At 39.1% G+C, this 22,298-nt stretch overlaps 1 protein-coding gene across 1 annotated transcript in view; it reads left to right on the plus strand.

The window, feature by feature from the left end:
* The window catches only part of LOC122815075, a 3,014,144-nt gene that overhangs the window by 1,384,580 nt on the left and 1,607,266 nt on the right, over positions 1-22,298 (plus strand). The window contains exon 71 of the mRNA XM_044087319.1: positions 1,336-1,458. Within this exon, the coding sequence (XP_043943254.1) occupies positions 1,336-1,458 (123 nt within the window). The remainder of the gene's footprint in view (positions 1-1,335; positions 1,459-22,298) is intronic.

Raw genomic sequence — 22,298 nt, forward strand, 5'->3', positions numbered from 1 at the left:
TAGACCCCATTTTCAGTGGAGGCCAGAGAGAAAAGCTCCACATACAGACATATTAGAAACTCACAAATAAATTTATATTTTTACAACGTAGAGTTAATTTAATTGTATAACATACAACATGGTCAAAAACATCTTTAAAATGTACAGTTACATAATACCTTAAAAACGTACACGTGGTTAACATAATAATTTTTAGTACAATAGTTTTGTGGAGGATATGAGCAGTTGTTATGTGCAGGGACTTCTTTTTACATCTGAGAAATTGTATGGGCTGCACATACATTTTAGTACTTAATGCAGTTTGTTTGACATGCTTGTTTCTGTCTCTCTCTCTCTCTCTCTCTCTCTCTCTCTATCTTTGTTTTGCATCAGTTAGTTATGACATCATTAGCTATGTTATGGAGTGGCAGGCTGGATGTCTGTCTGGCCTTCTGTTTGTCTCATTAATATAACATTAACCTAGCTACTTCAACAGTTGGACATTTTCTGCCATTTTGGTTAGACATTTGGCTTTATAGTAAGTTATGAATCTGTGTCTGTAACAGTTTGGTTAATTTCCTTTATCTGGCAGTAAAAGAAGGATCCAATTATTTTATTATAGTCTCCATGTCTTTTTTTCTCGACTTTTTTTACTCCTCTACTTTTAGGGCAGCTGTTCAGTTACCTGAACAAGGTGCCAGATGACCCTGTTCAGGATCAAATACCAACTCCCACTGATAAACAATACTATTAGCTATCCTACCAATAGAAATTACCAATGCATGATGCATTTTATTTTCTCCGTAATATAACTAAAACCTCCACCCATCCCTCTACCTTGTACAATGTAAGACCAGAGGCAACACAGACAATGAAATGCTATCAGCTGCACAAAATGTGATTGACATTCCCCTAACCACATTCATTTATGTATTTAAATTTTGTTTACAATTTGTTTACTGGGGTAGAGCACTGAACACAGGTGACCAATTTCAGTCTCGGCCTGGGAATACAAAGAAAGTCAGAAGCACATTTAATGAATAACACCAAGGGTATACTGAATATACATATTGTTAAAATACCATTGGCAGCTAGTTGGTGTCATAGAGATCAGTTATCTTTTAAGTAACAGAACGGATTGAAAATATAGCAAACGATGTTATTATACATTATTAATACACCAAACTAGCAGAGAAAAACAGATAACCTTTGGGGGATCAAATGTTTCCATTGTACTGTAACTATCTACTACCTAGATTCTTGTGGCTTTATTGTGATATAATGACCTATAAATGTGCTTGTGCAAATGTTGGTATTACTGAAGGGATGCAAATTATGTTTTAATTGTTTTGTTAGAGTTTCATAAGCTCCACTTCACAGCCCATGCCTCCTTATGTGCATAGTACATCAGAGGACCAGTTGGAATCCTCAAGGCAAAAAGGAAACCATGGGAAGAAGAAGGGACGAGTAAAGGTTAAGGTGAGTGCTTTACAGATGGCATGCTCATTAATAGAGAGCCAGATATTTGTTTTTTAATGACCACATGAGTGGTTATGCACAGCTTGCCAAACAGCAAAGTCACTATTGCAGGGAAAAGGCTTTTGTCAAGTTACAAGTAAGTCAGAGTTGATCATATTAAGGATGCTGATGAAGGAGGTAAAGTTTCCTTTGTGGCAGCTTATGGGAGTTCTGAATAATAAGAATGATGCTTTACCTTTTTATCCCCTCAGTTTTTTTTTTTTCATGATTCTCATTCTAATACATTTTATATTTCAATAATTGGAGGTCATGAAATTATCCATGACTCACCTAAACTACAGAAAAAATGTTTTATTTTCTCATATTATTAAATTTGTATATTTTGGGCGGCCATGGTGGTGCAGTGGTTAGCACTGCCTCCTCACAGCAAGAGGCTCTCTGGTTTGATCCTCAGCTGGGGTGCCTTCTGTGCAGAGTCTGCATGTCCTCCCTGTGATTGCGTGGGTTTCCTCTGGGTGCTCCGGTTTCCTCCCACATCCCAAAGACATGCTGTAGGTGGATTGGACACTCTAAATTGGCCTTAGGTGTGAGTGAGTGTGTGCGTGTGTGTGCCTTCTGTGGAAGGTTGGGTGCCAGGCTGGCAACGTGGCACAGTAAAACTCCACTGCCAATCATAAGCGGACAAGGTGATCCGCTGTGGCGACCCCTAACCGGGAAAAGCTGAAAGAAGAAGAAGAAGAATTAAATTTGTATATTTTAAAATGGCTGATATTTAAAAGTGAAATTATGGTACATAGACTCAAAATGTTATTTGTAAAGTTTATAAGTGCTTGCAGCTCAAGGTACACCAAGGTATGGTGATGCTGAATTGGGCCATTTGTTTTAGGAGAGTATACTTCTTTGGTCTAAAAGCTCATCCCACTATGCATGAGTGTTGCCTTTTATGCCACTTGGCAGGTGACCTGTTGTGCATGCCAAACAAGCTTAGATTTATACAATTACACTATGCACTTTAAGGAATCATTGCAGAAATTCAACTCACAATGGTGAAAATAATGTAGCTGCAACTCTTTACTAATTTTTTGTCTGTAGTCCTCTCTTTCCATCAAGCCACACTCTCAGCTGCACATTTGACCCATTTGTTTTTCTACAGATCCATATAGCTTTCTGTGTGGCAACAGGTATACATGTAGTGAGTTCATGGTCAGAGCACAGGTGAGGCAGGGTTCAAATCCAACACACTGGATGGTGCAGTGGTTTCCATTGTTGCTTCACAGAAAGATGCTCTATGGTTCGATTCTCAGCCGGGGTGCATTCTGTATGGAGTCTGCATGTCCTCCCTGCATTCATGTGTGTTTATTCCAGGCTAGTTTCCTCCCCTGATACAAAAGACATGTGTAAGGAGCATTTCTCCTTGGCCTCTGCTGAAAATTGACTCCTTCCAAGTTGGACATTCCCAGTAAACAAATTTCAAATGAATAAATATAGTGTGATGTGGTTTTCTGTATATAGCCTTATATTACCTTCATGTTCATACATGCAGATGTTTAATGGACAGAATTCAATGGCTGATACAGTTGATGCCATTCACTCCTACAGTGATATGACTTCAAAGGCCCTTCTCCAGCCCTCCTACTGCAAATACCTCTTTGCATTCTCCAGACTACAACAGGGATCTAACAAGAATTGTGCACTCCATGCATGCAACCCTAAACTCTTCTGCACCTTGAGGCAGGCATGCTTTGTATAACCATTTATCTCTGCCACATCACCATACTCTTCGGTGCTGGGCTGCTAAAGAGACCCAGGTTACCCATGGTATAGTCAGAACTTTGTTCCTGTATAACATGTAGCTGGAAACTTTTCATGAAATCTAACAAGAGATGGAGCAAGGATGGGGCAAGAAGAATTGTGTTTAGTACCTGATAAGGCACATAAAGAGTTAACATCTCATGTTAAATATTTTTTTTGACATGAGTCATTTAATGGAAACAATGTGTAACAGCAAAGACACTCTATATCACTAAGTATCATAAGAAATCACAAATTACTGAAAAAAAAGTTAGGTTGTCAAGTTTTGACTGCAAGTCCATTATTGGAATTTGTTCAGCTAAAATGAGTTCCTTGTTCTCAGAGGGAGATGCTTATCTTTATGCGTGTGAGTGTGGGTGTAGATATATATATATATATATATATATATATTTATATATATATATATATATATATATATATATATATATATATTTATATACACACACACACACACACACAATACATTTATACATATATATATATATATATATATATATATATATATATATATATAGAGAGAGAGAGATACATATATATGTATGTATACACACACACACACACACACACACACACACACACACACACACACACACACACACACACACACATGAGTGGATCTTGCCTCTTTGTGGAGATTGACTCCCCTAGCCTAACTTTTTGGGTCCTTGCTCAGAGCCAAATGGATATCCCACAGGAGATATAGGGGTCTATGCCTAATTCTGTGACTTTGTCTACAATGTTCAAATGGCATATTGTATCAGGTGTCCTGGCCAGGTCAAGAAAGGCAGCAAGCACCATTTTGCTCTCTCCTATTGCTTTGTTGACCTTATTGAAGAAATCTACCAGGCAGAGTAAACATGACCTGATCTTGATGAAACAAAACTGGGAAGGATCCATTATTTGAAGGTTTACATCATTGTTAATCATTTCTAATAGTTTTTTCCATTGCTTTGCATATGAGACTAGTCAGGCTTATGGGTCTGTAGATACCAGAGTCTGTAGATAGCCCAATCTTGTGCAGAGAGATGACTGTTGCAATTCTCCATTCATGTGACGTAAAGCCTGCCTGGAGGATATAGGTAAATAGTTACTCTAGTGGTCATGTTTCATGCTATTTAGGAGGCATGCTGGGATATTACTGGCGCCCATCAGTGCAGTGATGTTGGCCTTGACAGTGCTTTGAGGACCTTCTCCCTAGTGATATATGGATGTGGCTACATTTGAAGGTATTTCCTCAGGGGTAACTGCAGGGGAGAGGGGGGCCAGTAGATTTACTAAACTTCCTGATTCAGTGTAGGTGACTGCATTTAGAATTAGTTCTGAACATTTGTTGTGCACTACCTTTGAAGTTGTGGACATAGCTAAAGAAAGGTTGTCCTTAGGAAGCTATTATAGGTTCATAGGTTCATAGGTTGGTACTAGGCTATCGGCCTTAGGGCCTATACAAGCCTAGCCATAACAATTCCCTGGCTATTTCTTCCCACACTATTTACTTCCCTGGACCCCTCTCTAGCAGGGCAACTGACATGATCCCCGGGGTGAATTTCCTTTCTCCCATCCAATCATCAAGGTTCCTTTTGAAGAGGGCCAAAGATGCGCTCTGCTTGACATGTATGGGCAGTCTATCCCAGAGTCTGGGGAGTCTCTGTGTCAGGAACCTATCCCTCCAGCATGTTTGTTTTATTGTGATGACAAGGTTTAGATCCCTGGAGCGTGTGTCTCTGAGGGATTGGGATTTCTTTAAGTGTAGCATGTCCAACAGCTCTGGGTTTGACATGGCCTTGTATGTTAAGCAGAGATCGCCTCTGAGTAGACAATATGCAACAGAGTATAGCTGGAGTTTTTTAAGGTGGTCAGCATAGGAAATCTGCTTTAGGCCTGTGATTCTTTTAGTGAGGTATTTCTGCTGCCTTTCCAGTTGTTGCAGATGTCTTGAGAGGTACATACCAAATGGGACGTTGTATTCTATAATGGGTCTAATGAGGGATGAGTACAGTGGGACAATGACCTCCTTTTTTCTGGATGAAAAGCCCTTAGTGATGAGGTGTGCCACATAGAAGGATTTCCTGACTATTGTGGGATGTGGTTATTGAAGGTGAGACCACTGTACACCTGTGTCCCTAAGTCTCTTATCACACTTTCAGTGTTTAGTGTACTACCACCTCTGTGGTAATTCAAGGGTACATGTTTTTTCCCAAAGGGGATAACTATGCATTTCTTGGCATTAAGCTTGAGCCCATGGCTCTGGCACCAAGCATCTGTTTCTGTAAGGCCCTTTTGTAGAGTATCCACAGTATTTGGGGATTCAATAATGGCTCCCAGTTTGCAGTCACCTGCGAACTTTGTTAGCCAGAGTCCCTTAATGTCGGCCTGTACTTCAGAGAAGTAGATGCTAAACAAGAGATTTTTACTTCAACTTTGGATTTGTAGGCTTGATTTGCCCTGAGTTGCTTGTTTACATTGACAAGAGAGTTTTTATCCTGCTAGGTATTGCACTTCCTAATTTTTGCTGAGTGTTTAGTTTTTTCTTTTTGATATAGAACCAATTGAGCTTGGAATTCCACTATGGTGGTTTGTTTTTAGTGTTTGTTTTGTGCTTATTCCTTCAGGGCACAGCTATCTCAATGCCTCTATTAACATAATTGTGCAGAGTTCCTGTGAAAAATTCTGGATAGGCTGCAGTGTTCTCAGAGTTGGGAAGGGGGGTGAAAGTTGGCCAGGTTATCACTTAATATTAGGAAGTTTGCCTTATAATAGTTCCCAAATGCTCCAGGGTTAGCTTGGGTCTTGGGTTTTAGTTTTATCTTGAAAGACACAGCTTTATGGTCTGACCTTACCAAAGAGAACATTACTCTGGACCAGAAGTAGAACGCTTGCTCCCCTAGTGGGCATATGGACTATCCAGTCCTGAGTATTTGTATTTTCAAAATTCAGTCAAGTTTGAGTTTGTGTATGATTCACATTTTATAGGGGTAGTTAAATTCACTCATGAATATTATATTAGATTGAATGGTGCCTCCATTAAGTTTAAGTATGTGTTATGGGATTTCTGTGTCATAGAGGGGGATCTATAGCATGCAAGAATATGGTGTGGACTTTGCTTATGGTAATGGTAATATGGAGAAGCTTAGACATGTCATCCTGTTTGACAAGCCTTGAGGTATGTTTGTTTTTGATGTAACTCAAGACACTTAGGTTCATAGGTTGGTACTAGGCTATTGGCCCTAGGGCCTATACAAGCCTAGCCATAACAATTCCCTGGATATTTCTTCCCATAATATTTATTTCCCTGGACACCTGTCTAGCAGGGTGACTGACATGATCCCTGGGGTAAATTTCCTATCTCCCATCCAATTGTCAAGGTTCCTTCTGAAGAGGGCCAAGGAAGCACTCTGCTTGACATGTATGGGCAGTCTATTCCAGAGTATGGGGAGTCTCTGGGTCAGGAACCTGTCCCTCCAGCATGTTTTTTTTATTGTGATGACAAGGTTTAGATCCCTGGAGCATGTGGCTCTGAGGGATTGGGATTTAAGTGGAACATGTCCAACAGTTCAGGGTTTGACATGGCCTTGTATGTTAAGCAGAGATCGTCTCTGAGTAAACAATATGCCACAGAGTATAGCTGGAGTTTTTTTAGATGGTCAGCATATGGCATCTGCTTTAGGCCTGTGATTCTTTTAGTGATGTATTTCTGTGTCATTTCCAGATGTTGCAGACGTCTTGTGAGATACATACCAAATGGGGTGTTATACTCTATAATGGGTCTAATGAGGGATAGTGATGAGATGTACCACATAGAAGGATTTCCTGACTGTTGTGTCGATGTGGTTATCAAAGGTGAGACCACTGTCCACCTGTGTCCCTAAGTCACTCATCACACTTTCAATGTTTAGTGTACTTCCACCTATGTGGTAATTCATGGGTGCATGTTTTTTTTTCCAATGGGGATAACTATATATTTCTTGGCATTAAGCTTGAGCCCATGGATCTGGCACCAAGCATCTGTTTCTGTGATGCCCTTTTGTAGAATTTCAGAGAAGTAGATGCCAAACAAGAGCGGTCCCAGGACTGAACACTGAGGTACTCCACTTGCCACTTGTCTGGAGCTGGATTTGGAGTCGGCTACTTTTACAGTCTGGGTTCTGAAAGTAAGCCAGTTGGCAACCCATCGAGTGACATAAGGATTTATGCCCAGCTTAGTAAGTTTATCTATGATTCCAGAGTGGGGGATGGTGTTGAAGGCCTTGGCGAGGTCCAGATAGGCTGTGTGGATCGCCTTACCCTCGTCCACAGCTCTGGAGACTGATTTGAAGAAGGCAATCAGGTTCAGGAGACAAGATCAGCCCTTCATGAACCCAAACTGGGTGGCTTCCAGTGTTTGAAGGTTGCCAGTGTCTTTGTTTATAAGTTCCATGATGATGCGTTCCATGCCCTTGCAGATCAGGCTAATCAGACTGATGGGACGGTAGTTCCTGGGATCCAAGGTAGATCCCCCCTTGTGGAGTGGGATAACTGTAGCTGTGTGCCACTCAGTGGGCATGAAGCCTGAGGTGAGACTATGATTAAATATGACACTTAAGTGAGGTGCCAGTTCATTTTGTAGTTCATGTAGTACACAGCCCATGATGTCATCTGGCCCAATGGATGCTGTATTCTTAGCTTTGGAGAGTGCGGTTTCAACCTGTGTGTCTGTGATTACCAGAATTTGGCAATCTTTTGGTATTGAGATGGGCCCTTTAGGGGGTGAAAGGGTGGTGAAGTTGGCACTAAATCGATCTGCTAGAATATTGGCAATATCCTTGGGATCAGTATATTTAATGCCATTCTGTTGTAGCTCAGAGCAGATCTGAGCATTGCCATTTAGATTCTTGACATAACTATCAAATGCCTTGTGGTTGTCTTTGGAATCTTTGGCAATTTTATTTTTGTAACTAGCTTTTGATGATTTTATGAGGGATCTCAGCTTCTTACTAAGGCTGGTAAGGGAGTTTTTTGCATCCTGGGATTTTCCTCTTTTCTGCAACAGTTTCTTCCTTCTGTTGTATAGGTTTTTTTATAGCAGGGGACCACCAGATTGGCTTCCTTTTTTGGAGGACAGCATCTTGGTTCTGTTTGGGATGGCATGATTCACGCACGAGTCGATATGCTCGTACAGTGCCTTAGTGTAGGATTCAGCAGTTGAACTTTCAGATCCCGTCTGCATAGGTGTCATGAAGTTTGTCACTTCTGACTTGAGTAGCATGACGCCGGCTTTGGAGAATTTTTTTATGGAGGTTTCCTTACTGGGGGGTGGGGGTGGGATGTGAATGTCAAGGGTGATTTGCTTATGGTCAGACCTGACCAATGAGGGGATGACCACTGGTGTGGAGCATCTATCTCCCATGTTGGCAATGACCAGGACTAGGATATTGGAGCCCCTGGTGGGACAGTGGATTAGTTAATCCAGGGCATTGGAATTTATGAATTCCAAGAACCGTTGGGAAAACATGTTGGGTACCCGAGTAGTTTTCCCAGTTAATGGCAGGTTAGTTGAAATCACCCAATATTAGGGTATTTGGTTGTATCTTAATATTTTCCAGTATGTTTAGAAAGGTGTAGTGAGAATCATGGGCCATGGGGGGGGGGATCTGTAGCAAGCTACAATTTGGATTGCAGTTTTACCTAGTGTTAGTTGCACCTGGAGAATTGCAGATGCATTGTGTTGGGCAACTAGCCTGAATCCTAGGGGGTGAGAGGTGCAGACCATCTCTGGCAAAGCATTGTGGTTAATCGATCACGTCTTCCCAGGCAGACAGATACTGGATCCCCTCTGAATGACACCAGAAGCTTAGCCAATTGTTGAAATCAATCATTTTGTCTTTATACTGTGGTATCTTTCTGGGCAAAGGCAGGATGCTACTCAGGGCTAGAGGCATATCTGCCTGGGCCACATGATCTGAGAGCTCTTCCATGTCTTTTTTCATGTAGTCCAGGGAGGTATGTCTCAAGTAATTCACTCCAACATGGACAATGACAGAGTCGTATTTGTACTAGTTGTGGAGTGACTTGAGTGCATGCGTTATGTGGCGGATCTTGGCACCAGACAGGCAGCTGACTGTAATTTTCTCCTTGTTCAGCCTGGTGAGTGGGACATCAGTGTGCCTGACTATAGAGTCACATATGACTAAAGTGTTGGGTACATTGTCTTGCCTTAGGGGCTGTTGTTGGGAGGCACACTGGTGTTGTGAGCTATGTGTTACTTTGGTTGTGACTGGTTTTTGTGTTTTGACTTCAGAGGTCCTTGTTGCTTGGGCAGGATAAGATTAAGGGCCTCCGCATATGAGGGTTTAGTGTTGCTATGTGTGGGTGTTGATGATGTGGGTTTTGAAGGGCTCTGTGTTGCTTGAGGTGTAGTGCAGGTGTTAACCTTCTCCTCTTGACTGTCTAGCACAATCTTGGCAGAAGAGAGGTTTGCCTCCAGTTTGGCTATGTAAGTGCATCTCTCGCAGGTTGTAGTGTTGGGTGGTAGGAGGAGAGGATTGTCTGTGTACATGAGGCAGTTGCTGCATTGCCCCAGTATGCCCAGATTCACCAGGTGGACAGGAGAAATCACCGGAAGTTGACCCTTGGACATGCCTGTTTAGGTGGGTTTTTTTTGTAAAGTACAAGAGCTGTTTTCCCTTACCTTTGCAAGGTACTTTGCAATTATAGGCTGTTTAGTGCCTATGATTAATTTCTCCTTATTGACAAGGAGAGTTGAGTGCTTGTATCAGTTTCAGACTTCCTAGTGCTTTCCAGCAGGTTCTAGAGCAAGTGCTAGTCACAGGGGCTCAGATGTTAGTGCTACTACTGAGAAACCAGCTAGTCCTAAGGGAAAATTTGAAGAGCAGACTTTCTGGCACCCTGGAATAGTTTAACCGTAGCCCCGCGGTGCTGCACAATGTGAAAAATGCGTAAACACACACGTTTTTAGGCCAGAAAGTTGAAAGGGATAGAAATCAGCCTAAAAAGGCTAATAAACTTACAATTTCAGAGCTGGAAACCACTCTTCTAGTGTTAGATAGGGAGTACAATACTCACCACCCCAATTGGTAAGCAGTATGACTTCCCTCTACCACAGCAAGGTCTGGATAGCTCCGATCACAGAAAATAAAGTCCTGAGACAAGCAAAGCCTGCGATCTGGACTATACTGGCTAGGAAAGGTGGGAAACGAGCAAACAAGATAGTATTTTTTTTTTTGGTTAAAACAGGCTAAACAATGCAATAATACAGTAAATAAACACAGAAAAGGCTAACACACTTGAATGTGCATTCCTAAACAGTAAATGCAATTAAAACTGTACAAAATTAGCAATTTAAAACTTTTTAAATGAAGCAAGGAAAGTGCACAACTGAAAAATTATTTAAGAGGCAGTAATACAGTAGAATAAGTAGCTAGTCTACATACACAGAGAAGTCTATATATACAGAAAAGCAGCTAAAACACACTTAAACAATTCAGATGCCGTGCAACCTAGAGCACTTGAGTTGTAGCAATATTAAGACAAATACAGTTTTAATAAATGCACTAAGATATACTCTATATTTCCAAAATGTCTGAGAAGCACAATCAGAACACAAGGAGATTCAGGCATTTTTTTTTAAAGCAAGAGAGAAAGGAGGAGCAGAAGGCCTTCTCAGATGTTCTCTCTGTATTAGGCAGAATGAGCTAATGACACCAGACTGGGAGGAGTGTCCCAGATCAAATTTACAGTAGGGGTGGGCAACTGCAAAGCCACCAAGTATAATAACAAGACACCAACAGGGAGGGAGGGAGGGAAGGGACCAATAGTAAAGCTATTAGCCTACACTCTTTTAGACAGTAAACACTACAGAAATCTTTATGACAGCAGTGAGCCACAAAATGAAAGTTTTTAACAGATAAAAGAGCAAGGAGACTCTACAGAATGCTTTTAACTGCAAACAAATCAGTTACCCATGCAGATTAGTTAACAACAATAAAATACAGTAAAAAGTATGCAGCAGGCAATACAAAGTGCTATATATAAATTGCTAGAAGTAATAACCAGTATAAATAAGCAAAAAAAACAGGATACTTATATATCTCAGAATGTAGTCAATTCCCCTCCTCCACTCTGCTCAGTGTGAATAGACAGAAATCCTCTCAAAGTTAGGGCTTAAATATCAGAGGATACAACCTTAGACAACTTTTTTTTAAAAAAAAGCACAAAAGAACCAGCCCCCACTAGCCAGCAGCCATTCCAAAAAGAGTATAGACTTTTTGGATGTCACTATTTACAGAGAAGGTATGAACTGGTTAACTAAGCTACATGGGAAGCAGTGCTATCGCCCAACACCAGACCAGTATACATAATCAATGCATATTTCCTATATTGTTAAAAGACAGGCAATGAGAGTATCCCATCTATGCTGCCAGGAAGAGGTATGTGAAAATGAATTTAGTAATTTAAAAACAGAGTTCTTGAAAAGAGGATATAATGAGCAAGAAATTAATAAAGTTTGTCAGGAAGTATATAGAGAAGGGAATGGTAAAGCAAGACCAGACTATTCTGATAGAGTAGTAAAGGAAATAGTAATTAATAGGAACAAAAGCTTACCCTATACCACTATGGTCTTACCTTATACAATGAATATAAGCAAATTTCAAGATATTATCCATCAAAGTTGGCATGTTATTAGTGGATGAGGAAACTACCAGTATAGTGGGTACACAGCCACATTTTTTTTAAAAAATAAGAAAAACTTAAAACAACAGCTGTGTTACCCAAAAATATCAAGAATGAGATGGATGAGAAAGATGAGAGAGAACATAAGGAATGGCACACAGAAATGTAGGAATTGTGCCTACTGTATTTATATTGATGAATCCAGATTTATTAAACATCCTGAAACAGGGCACCTTTGGGAGCTTAGGAACTTAGCAGATTGTAACACCAGAAATGTGGTATATGTAGCTCACTGTAGAACATGCTACCAGTTCTATGTAGGTAAGACCAATCGCCACCTTAGGGAATGAATTAGGGACCACATACTCTGTACTAGGGCCCTTGCTGTTCTCCATCTTCATTAACGACCTTTATACTGTCATCCCAAAAGTCAGCTGTATCCAATATGGTGATGACTCTACTCTGATTTGCTCAGCCACATCTCCAGTAGAGTTATGGCCAGCTGCCCAGACCACCTTTAATACAATAGAAAACTGGCTTTCTGAACATCGTCTGATCCTAAATCCCCCCAAAAAACTAAAATGCTCTTATTTTCACCAACACATAGGTCTACTGCTTTCACCTTTACCATAAAATCAAATGATGGCACAATAATCTCCCCTGACCCATCTACAAAATATTAGGTGTCATCATAGACAATAATCTAAAATTTGACCTACATGTTAACCAAACTATCAAAACCATCAATAAAAAACTAGGGCCACTTTACAGAATGAAAGCCTTCCTAACCCCTCCAGCTAAAATTGCCATAGCTCGCTCTCCCCTTCTTTCAACCCTTCTGTATGCATCCCCTCTACTCTCGAATTTAAACAAGACTGTCCTTAACAAACTCTCAATTTGCTACAACCACATTGCCAGGTTTGCCACTGGTCTGCCTTTTAGGACACATCATTGCATCAATCTAAATCAGCTTGGGTGGCTTGAACTACCCAGTCTAATCCAGTATAACCAACTGATTATGGCCTATAAAATCCTCTATAATCCGGACAATACTCCTGTACTTAAAAATATTATCACCCCCTATAACAATCCTAGACCGCTTCGATCCTCTAACAAATTACTAATTCAGACTAGCAAAATTAATAACACAGCCAGTGATTCTCTCTTTGCAAACTCTGTAAGTAGATCCTGGAACTCTCTTCCAGCTAATATTACCTTACTTTCCACCTTAGGTCAATTTAAAACTAGACTCAAACAACATTTGTCACTTAACTGGCTATGTTAATGTATCAAGCCTGGCTAACTCTCTCTAGAATGTGTAAAAATCTGTTAACCAGTTTACTGTGTAATTTAATTTAATCCTGACTTGTGCTCAGGATTAACTGTAACATGTGGAACTTGTTTAACTTGCTTACTTATGTAATCTCTGTAAATAGTCTATTTGTAACATGTAATGCTGGTATTATGTAATGCTGTATCTGCTTACCCTTGGAGCTTTTCTCCCCGGGCCTCCGCTGAAAATGGACATGCATCCAGTCGGACTATCCCGGTCAGCAAATGTAAAATAAATAAATAAATAAATAAATAAATAAATAAATATACTGTACAAGGAAAGGGGGCAGGAGTACAGTGCTTTGGCCAAACATACTCTTGCCAAAGGTGAAAATTATGTATTTTTGTTCCAAGTTCTACATGTACAGAATATAAATATTAGAATGGGAGACATACTGAATTTAACTGAAAATGTGGAAATGAAATGGATTCTGAGGCTGGGAGCACATAGGGGATTAGGTTTAAATGATAGCGTTCTCCTGAAACCAGCCCTAAAGTCTAGAAAACTAAAATAGCTCCTATATATATCAGTTAGTTCTTAGTGTACAAAGACATATAAGCACACACACTTTACCATTTTAAAAAATGTACTTCTGTTGTTATGTGTACTTAAGGTAATTAATTGGTCTGTATAGAGGATAGGTCAATTTGAATTTGTGTAATATATTTAAATGTGGTTAGTTCCTGTATGAATTGTCTGATGAAGCAATGGTTACCATTGCGAAAGTGCTCACCTTTATGTATTAAACAACAAGAATTTATCTTATTTTGTTGTAGTTTCGTCAGTTACTCCTGTTACCTTCCATACTGGGCAAGTTTTTTGATATTTTCTACTCTTGAGTTTGCTTGAACTAGTTGGGTTGTTTTTATCTGCTGATTTGTTAATTTCGAGGATGTCAGAATTTAGTTAAACCTAACTGAAAGAGGTTTCCTTGGGGGGAATCAACCTTCTACATGCGCGCACACACACACACACACACACACACACACACACACACACACACACACACACACACACACACACACACACACACACACACACACACACACGCACACACGCACACACGCACACACGCACACACGCACACACGCACACACACACACACACACACACATGCAGACAAACAGTTCTTCCAGTACATATATAGAAACTCAGATGCACACACACACAGGCATGCAGAGGCACAGACAGACTTACATATTTACGCATTTATACACACACACAAATGCAGAGACATGGACAGACTCATACACATATGCACAGAATTTTTGCTCTGTCTCTTGAAAAATATTTGATTTTCTATGAAATCTCTGAAGATTGCAGTCAGTTAATAAATCTAGACTTTATATAGTTCCATGGTTCTTATTGTTCAGAAATAACATGTTGATACAAAACATCTTGCTCTGTGAACGTTTTAAATGAACTAATGTAATATTTAAAATTATCCCCACTTTTGGGTGTTGCCCCCCAATTATTGTCCAAAATTCATGTGCAAAGAAGTTGAGAACTATGTCCACCCTCTCTCTCTCTCTCTCTCCATCTCTCACACACACACACACACACACACACACACACACACACACACACACACACACACACACACACACACACACTGCCAAAAACTATATAGATCAACAAAACCATCCCAGCAAAAAGGGATGGCAAAATATGCAACCTAGATATTAAACAAAAATACTTTTTACAGAACTTGGTGAGAAGAAAGGACACAACATTTTGATCATTAAAAATTTTCATCTTAATCCTGTGAATTTGTCAAAAGATGCTATAACAGAATAAATCTTGCACAAGTATTGAGTAACACCAAAATGCTCAGCACATTCAGGCAGAAACAAACGGCAGATAAGATAGTGCAGATCCTTTATTACTTAACTCAATAATATAGGAACAGGTCAATAAACTGTTAATATCTGCACAAATTTTTAAACACCTTGTAGTTATAAAAGAACCTGTGTCATACCGATGACATCATAAAACATGGGCATCAACAAAACAATGCAAATGGTAATAAATTCACCATAAATGCATTAATATTTCTATATAGTATGTAATTTTTATAACCAAAAAATGTGATGATTGATAAAGTCCAGAAATGAGTAAGTAATATTTTAATTCCTAGAAAAAAATGATCCAAACTGTTGTAATAGTAGTTGTAATAGTAGTGTCACCAAACATGTAAGGATTAGACATGTATAGCAGAACACTAAACTTCTCAATATTAACATTCGAGATTAAATATTCCCTTTGCACTCTGTCATAAATACTAGGCAAGCAAATGAGTGTAACTAAGGAAATTCTTTTTTGAGCTTAGATACAAGATCTGAATGGCCTAGACATAGGAAAACCTTATTAAGTTTAATTCTAGTTGTTGTTGTTGTGTCTTTCGGCTTTTCCCGGTTAGGGGTCGCCACAGCGGAACTCCGGTCCGCTAATGATTGGCAGTAGATTTTTACATGCCGAGTTGCCAGCCCTGATGCACAACCTTCAACAAAGGTATGCCCATTCACGCATGTTTCCACACAGAAGGCGCTCTAGCTTAGAATCGAACAGGACAACGTCATACTGTGAGGCGACAACGCTACCGCAGCACCACCACCGCACAGTGGCTGCCAAAAAAGAAATTACTAGAAAATGGAACTCAAAATCTAAACCAAGGATAGAAGTAAACTACACAGGAAAAATGGAAATTGTGGGAACAATACATGTAGAAAAATGTTTTGGAGGAAGAATGAGGTTTAAGAGAAGGCAGGAACTGAATCATTTATATAATGTTACCTAGATTGCAGGATATATGGCAATATATGTTATGAATAATGTTTGAAATGTGAACTTGTTTGTACAGTTTGATTACTTTTCTATAAATGTAGGTTTTCCTGTGTCACAAATGATAATCCCATAAAGGTATTAAAAGTATTAACATTTAAGAATGCATAACACAAGTAAAAGGCTCAGCTTTATGCTAATGAATAGTCATTCAGCTATCTGCACAGAAATATGTGTTTATTTAACATGAATTGTTAGCATAGGGAGTGCAATCTGAATATTTTTTATATCATGATGCTTATTGTTTACAGAGTATTAAATAGAAAAGGCTTTAGAAAAAAGGGCATGTTTGTTCAGTAGTGATAATTATCTGTGAGGAGGAGGGGGCTCAGATAGACATGGAAATGTATCTGGTTATCTAGCTAAAATTGAGCAGCTTAATCCTAGAGGAGATTTTTACCTTAAACCTATACATTGCCTAGCAGTGTGATCAGATATGACCATATTATGGTGTTGAATGACTTGATAAACATAAATAAAAAGAAAGTAATTTATGATCTAAATTCTATAAGGAAGGTATTAAATTCATTATAAACCCTGTGTTATTGGACTAATATCCACCTTTGAAAAAGCCCAGCTGAAATAATTGAATTAAATGTTGCACATTTTCAAACATAATCAGCGTTCTCTTTCTTAAGATTATCATATTGACATTAAACAGAGATGTGATTTTGCAGTTTGCTGATAGGATAATTTCCTTGTTGCATTTTGGAAGATTAGAAAAAAATGTGTTTTTCTTACAGGAGGAACATTTCCTTTAGCAATTATACACTGTATTCCTCCAAGAGGAGAGGTATTTTGTTTGTTGACCATTTTATAAAGATCAGCGTAAGCCCACAGAGACCTTGAAATCACATGAAAGAAAACTAAAGATAATGGACTTAACTTATTTTGTGGTTACTGGCCGATTAAAACTTAAAGTTTCAGGGCAGAATTGGATGGAATCCCTAGTAGCTGTAGTCATTATGTAGGACAGTGTATGAGAGACTGTGAATAATAAGTTCATAGGTTCATAGATAAGGACTAGGCAAAGTCTGAAGACCTTTACAAGCCTACACTAAACAAAAAAAGAAAAATAGTCAATAGTTGCCTCTAGCCTAAAGGAGGGCAAGACAAGATAGACCGCGAAAGGTTTTCAGGATGCCCATTACGTTATCCAGGTTTACCTTGAAGTTGGCAACAGTGCTACTCTGCTTGAGATGCCAGAAGTTTCTTTCAGAGGTGAGGGATATCTAGAGATGTAACTCCATTATGCCAATATGTCTTGTTTATCTGCTGATGAAGGTTTAGTTCTCTTCACCAGGTATTTGAGGTATTGTTTGTTCTGTGAAGGAGTAGGAGGTCAAAGAGGATGGGATCTTTTCATGTCCCAAAAGGCAGGACACAGATTTCCATGGAAGAGTCTGTAGGAGACTAATTACAGAGGAAGAGCTGCCAGTCTCTCCTGAAAACTAAGATTTTTGAGGCCACTCATCTTTTTAGTTATGAATCTGAGATCTCTCAAGTTAAGTGATATGTTTAACAAATACATGCCAAAACAGCATTATATTCAGTAATAGGTCTGATGAGATATGTGTAAAAGAGAATTAGGAGTTTTTTGGATCTAGTGGAGATGCCCTTGGAAATGAGAAGAACCAGAGAGAAGGCTTTCCAAACTACTCTGCAGACACTGAGGTCAAACAATAAGGAAAAATCAGCAAGCGTGCCCAGAACCCTTACAGCATTATCTGATTGAAGGGGTGCATTATCTATATGGTAAGTGAAAATAGTTTGTTTACCAACATGAATTATGCTAAATTTTAATTTGAGATCATTGTCCTTACATCAGTTGTTAACATGATCTAACACATGTTGGAACAATTGTGAGTCTGTAGATGATTAAATAACAGCACCCAGTCTACAGTCGTCTGTAAACTTAGTAAACCTTAGGCCAGAAGTTTGCAAAACAAGAGATGATCCAAACACAGGTTCACTACTAGTAACTGTTTTGTTTTCAGAAGTGAGACTGTGACCCTAACCACATGGGTTTGTCAGACAGCCATTTAGCTTTCCATAACATAACATAAGGGTTTGTATTTATCTTTATTTATTTGTCAACAGTGTCTACATGGGGAATAGTGTGAAAGGCCTTGGTCAGGTCTAGAACTGTTATCTACTGCATAGGTTATTTCTTGAATAAATAAGATAATAAGTTTAAAGAGGTGGGACCTTCATTTAACAGAGCTGAACTGTTTAGGGTCTGAGGTTAAAAGATTTTCAATGTCAGTTTTATTGAGGTCTGAGATCATATGCTCCATAGCTTTACATATGAGGCTAATATGACTAATGAGTATATCCACAAGGGTCTGTGGTTGGACCACCCTAGTCCATGCTCCTCGTAGTTCCACAGTGAATGGGTCTATAGCACATTCTGTATTAAAAATCATTTTAAACAATTACCATGGTAAATAATACTGAATCATATTAATTCATCAAAATAACTTTTTATAAGTATGAAGTAACACATTTTAACCATCCTGTAAGCTTCTTAGCTAAAGTTATCAGTAAGTTGTTAGCAATTGTTCCACATTTTACCTATTTGTTCCATGTTATGAGAGGAAATGTTCCACATTTTACCTCTATGTTCCACATTATGAGAGGAAGTGTTCCACATTTTACCTATCTGTTCCTCGTCATGATAGGAAGTGTTCCATATTCTGGAGATAGAATGTTCAGTGCTATGAGCACTGGTTTCACATTTAGTACACTTAAGACTGGCAAGATCTGCATGGTATATTATACCACAAACAATGGTATTCATACATTCCTGTTATGTAGGGATACAGATATGGTAACAAAGTGAAATATGTCTCAGAATTATTTATCTGTCATGGCAGATGAAGTAAGAAAGCAAGTCATCAGCATGGATACATAAAGAAATAAAATATTTTTGTAGCAGATCTTTTCACAAGAAATATGCAGTTTGAGTGGATTTCCTTCTGCCAGCATATTTAAGAAATAAAACAAATTTACAAAACCGACCAGAGTATTTTTCTCATATAGCATAATGTTTCATAAATCCTGAATTAACATATATTAATGATTTATTTTTTATGAACAATCAGCTTTGAGGTACAGTGACCTAAAAGGTTTCAAATATTTCATAATGGCTGGCCAAACACAACATGCACTTGTGAACCTTTGATTCATATGTAGTTTTCTGCTTAGAATAATCATTTGTTTTGAGAGTAACTTTACTAAAGAATACTTCTTAGTTGTACCTATTCATTCTATGAGGGATGATGATTTACTTGCCACGGTCCTAATAAAACACAAACACCCAAAGACATTTGATGACCTTTATTGCAATGGAAATGAATAACAAAAGTCAAAGTTTATTGAGGCACACAGAATCCAACACTGCAACAGATAAGATAATAAACATAAGGGCAATGCACCCGTTCACCCTGGATAAGCAGTGTCCCCCACCTGCTCACTTATCATAGTGTTCATGAAGGCAGCGTCCCCGCTCACCTTAATATTATCATCAATTCCATATTTTCATTTCAAGTTATCCACCATCAAATCACCATCACAATTTCATATATCCTACTGAGGGGGACAGAAGAGGGTCAAGCCTGACCCTCTTCTCTGCCCACCAGCCCAAAGGGTTGTTCCCCCTCAGACCATGCCACTTTCAATAGAGCCTCCACCTTCAGGTGCAGTTAAGGTTAAATAAATCCAGCCCAAATTAATTGAAATAAACTCCATCTGACCTATACCATACAGGATCACTGTTTTCAAACTCCACATGCCATATCATATGCACCTCAACTCCCTTCAAATATTTCGCCAACTTAAAATTAACATACCTCCGAGCTCTCTCCGCATCTATCAAATTCCTTGCCTTTCTCCACATCAACTGGGGAATAATCTCAGACCATCTTAAAACCCGACTAAACCTTCTGCCACTGAAAACCATGCAAAAGCAATTGCATAGCATCCTTCCAAAAGGCAACCCCATTTTACCACCCAGTGAATATAATAACCAAATGAGATCTCATCATTTGAAACAACGCAAAGATAATTGCAAACCCACACATCAGATTGCAACCCCATTGTACCTGCCAATTAATCGAACAACCACAAACGATCTCTTTCCAAACATTTCATCACAGGACTCTTGCCCACACACCAAAAATCCATTACCCAATAGGAAGCCAACCACTATCATGGCCTTTAAACAGTATGATCCCAAATGCACCCCAAACAGTAAACCCAAACCTGGCCCACCAATACCAACCTTAAGCCATCGAAGTAAGGCAAGCCAAACTGCATTCCATCTTGCTTAACTGCCTCCCTTATTTCACCCAAAGAATAAGAAATGAGCTACAATTAGTACATTTAGTTAGCCCTGCCACCCATGCAATGGTTGTACTTGCAGCAACATCTGACTTTACCACTGAACTGCCTTACCTTGCCCTCAGTCTTGACAAATTACACTTTCCGTCTGAACTCCTACCTATACCAAATGAAAACACAGAACCAAACTAGCAAATGCCTTACCATATGCTTTAGTAATAACACAAGTCCCAACTCCTGCTCCAAGCTCCAAGCTTTATACCTTAATGCAGCCTGACACCTCATTATGCTTAAATCCTACCTACTAAACTTGAAGTTATGCAGTTGCCTTGACCACCCGTAGTCTTAATCTGTCCTATCTAACCTGTGGCATCTCCTACCTTCCTGGTAGTAACTTCTGCCTAAACGAACCTCCTAAACCATTAGCTGTACTACTATGGCCATTCTCTCCCCCTTCCCATTTCCTACACTATTAATTTTTGTCCCCTACATCCTATGAATGTCGAGACATTATCCTTCTTTGAACAATGATTATGTTTTTACTCTCACATATAGTACATTTAAACCACTATCAGTGCAACCCCTAATGTATGTACATATATATATATATATATATATATATACACACACAGACACACACACACACACACACACATATATATATATATATATATATATATATATATATATATATATTTTAAATTAATTGACGTGTTTGCATTTTTTTTTCCGTATGCTTATCTTTGCTTATGTCTGCTGGGGTTCTTTCCCTTTGGGTCTCCACTGAAAATGAGTTCCTTACTATCAAATGCAATCTAAATAGTTAATAAACTCTCTTTTACAAATATTCGTATTGTAATTGTTATTTAACATTTGATATTGTCACTTTATCTTTAACTTATGTTTGCTGAGGCTTTTCCCCTCACATCCCCACTTAAAATGGGTTTGCTTGTAAACTCAAATAAACTAACCCAGTTAACAAATGTAAAATGAATAAATAAACAAACAAACATGACCCAGACAACTGTCATGCAAACCCTAATCTCCCCCAAACCTATTCCAGAATAAAACTACTAATGTTCTACATCCCCATTATCCTTCCATCCTGTCATCCCACCAGCCACAACCCCCCAAATTAGGCCCGTAAAAACACCTCCAACAACATTCATGAACAAAGGCAAGTCCCCACAACCACCCGTAGCCATCCACCCCAAGTGGCATCCCCTTAGCATGTCCTAGATACACCACAATAGTTACCTGCACCAACTTATTAACCCTTACCCCAGCAACATAATTAAACTAACCAAGATGCAATGACAGAGGCCCATACAGCTGAGAATATCCTTAGTCAGTGGCTTTGGCCCTAGCTCTCCATTGCTACCCTCATATCTGGTACTAAAATTATTATACATCTGTAAGGAATCCCAAACCATGCCTGTTATAAACCTTCTAACTTCTGCTTGCACCCATGTCCTCAAAACACCCACATACCTATAATGTTCCAACAAAACCTTATCTACCCGTAAAAGTCATGCCCATACTGCACACCTACTAGCCCAAGTCAGAAAACAAATGGTAGGTGTGCTACATACTCTAAAACCTACCTGAAACATAGCAGGAATAAAACTTGTTTCAAAAAGGGGTTATCTCCCCGAAAATACTGCTTCAGAACAACTCCCACTTCATATCAAACACCTACTTAGCTATCTAACGAATACTGGATAGTTACTGTAAAGTCACCCCAGATGTCCCACCCTTGCCCTTCCTAAAGACAAATGGAAGAGCATGTGGAAACAACTGAACTTGGCTAGCTCAACAAACCTTAGAACCATTAATCTCGTTGCCA

Source organism: Protopterus annectens, chromosome 11.part0 (assembly GCF_019279795.1).
Source record: "Protopterus annectens isolate FY-2018-M chromosome 11.part0, PAN1.0, whole genome shotgun sequence".
In the NCBI taxonomy this organism is placed as follows: Eukaryota; Metazoa; Chordata; order Ceratodontiformes; family Protopteridae; genus Protopterus; species Protopterus annectens.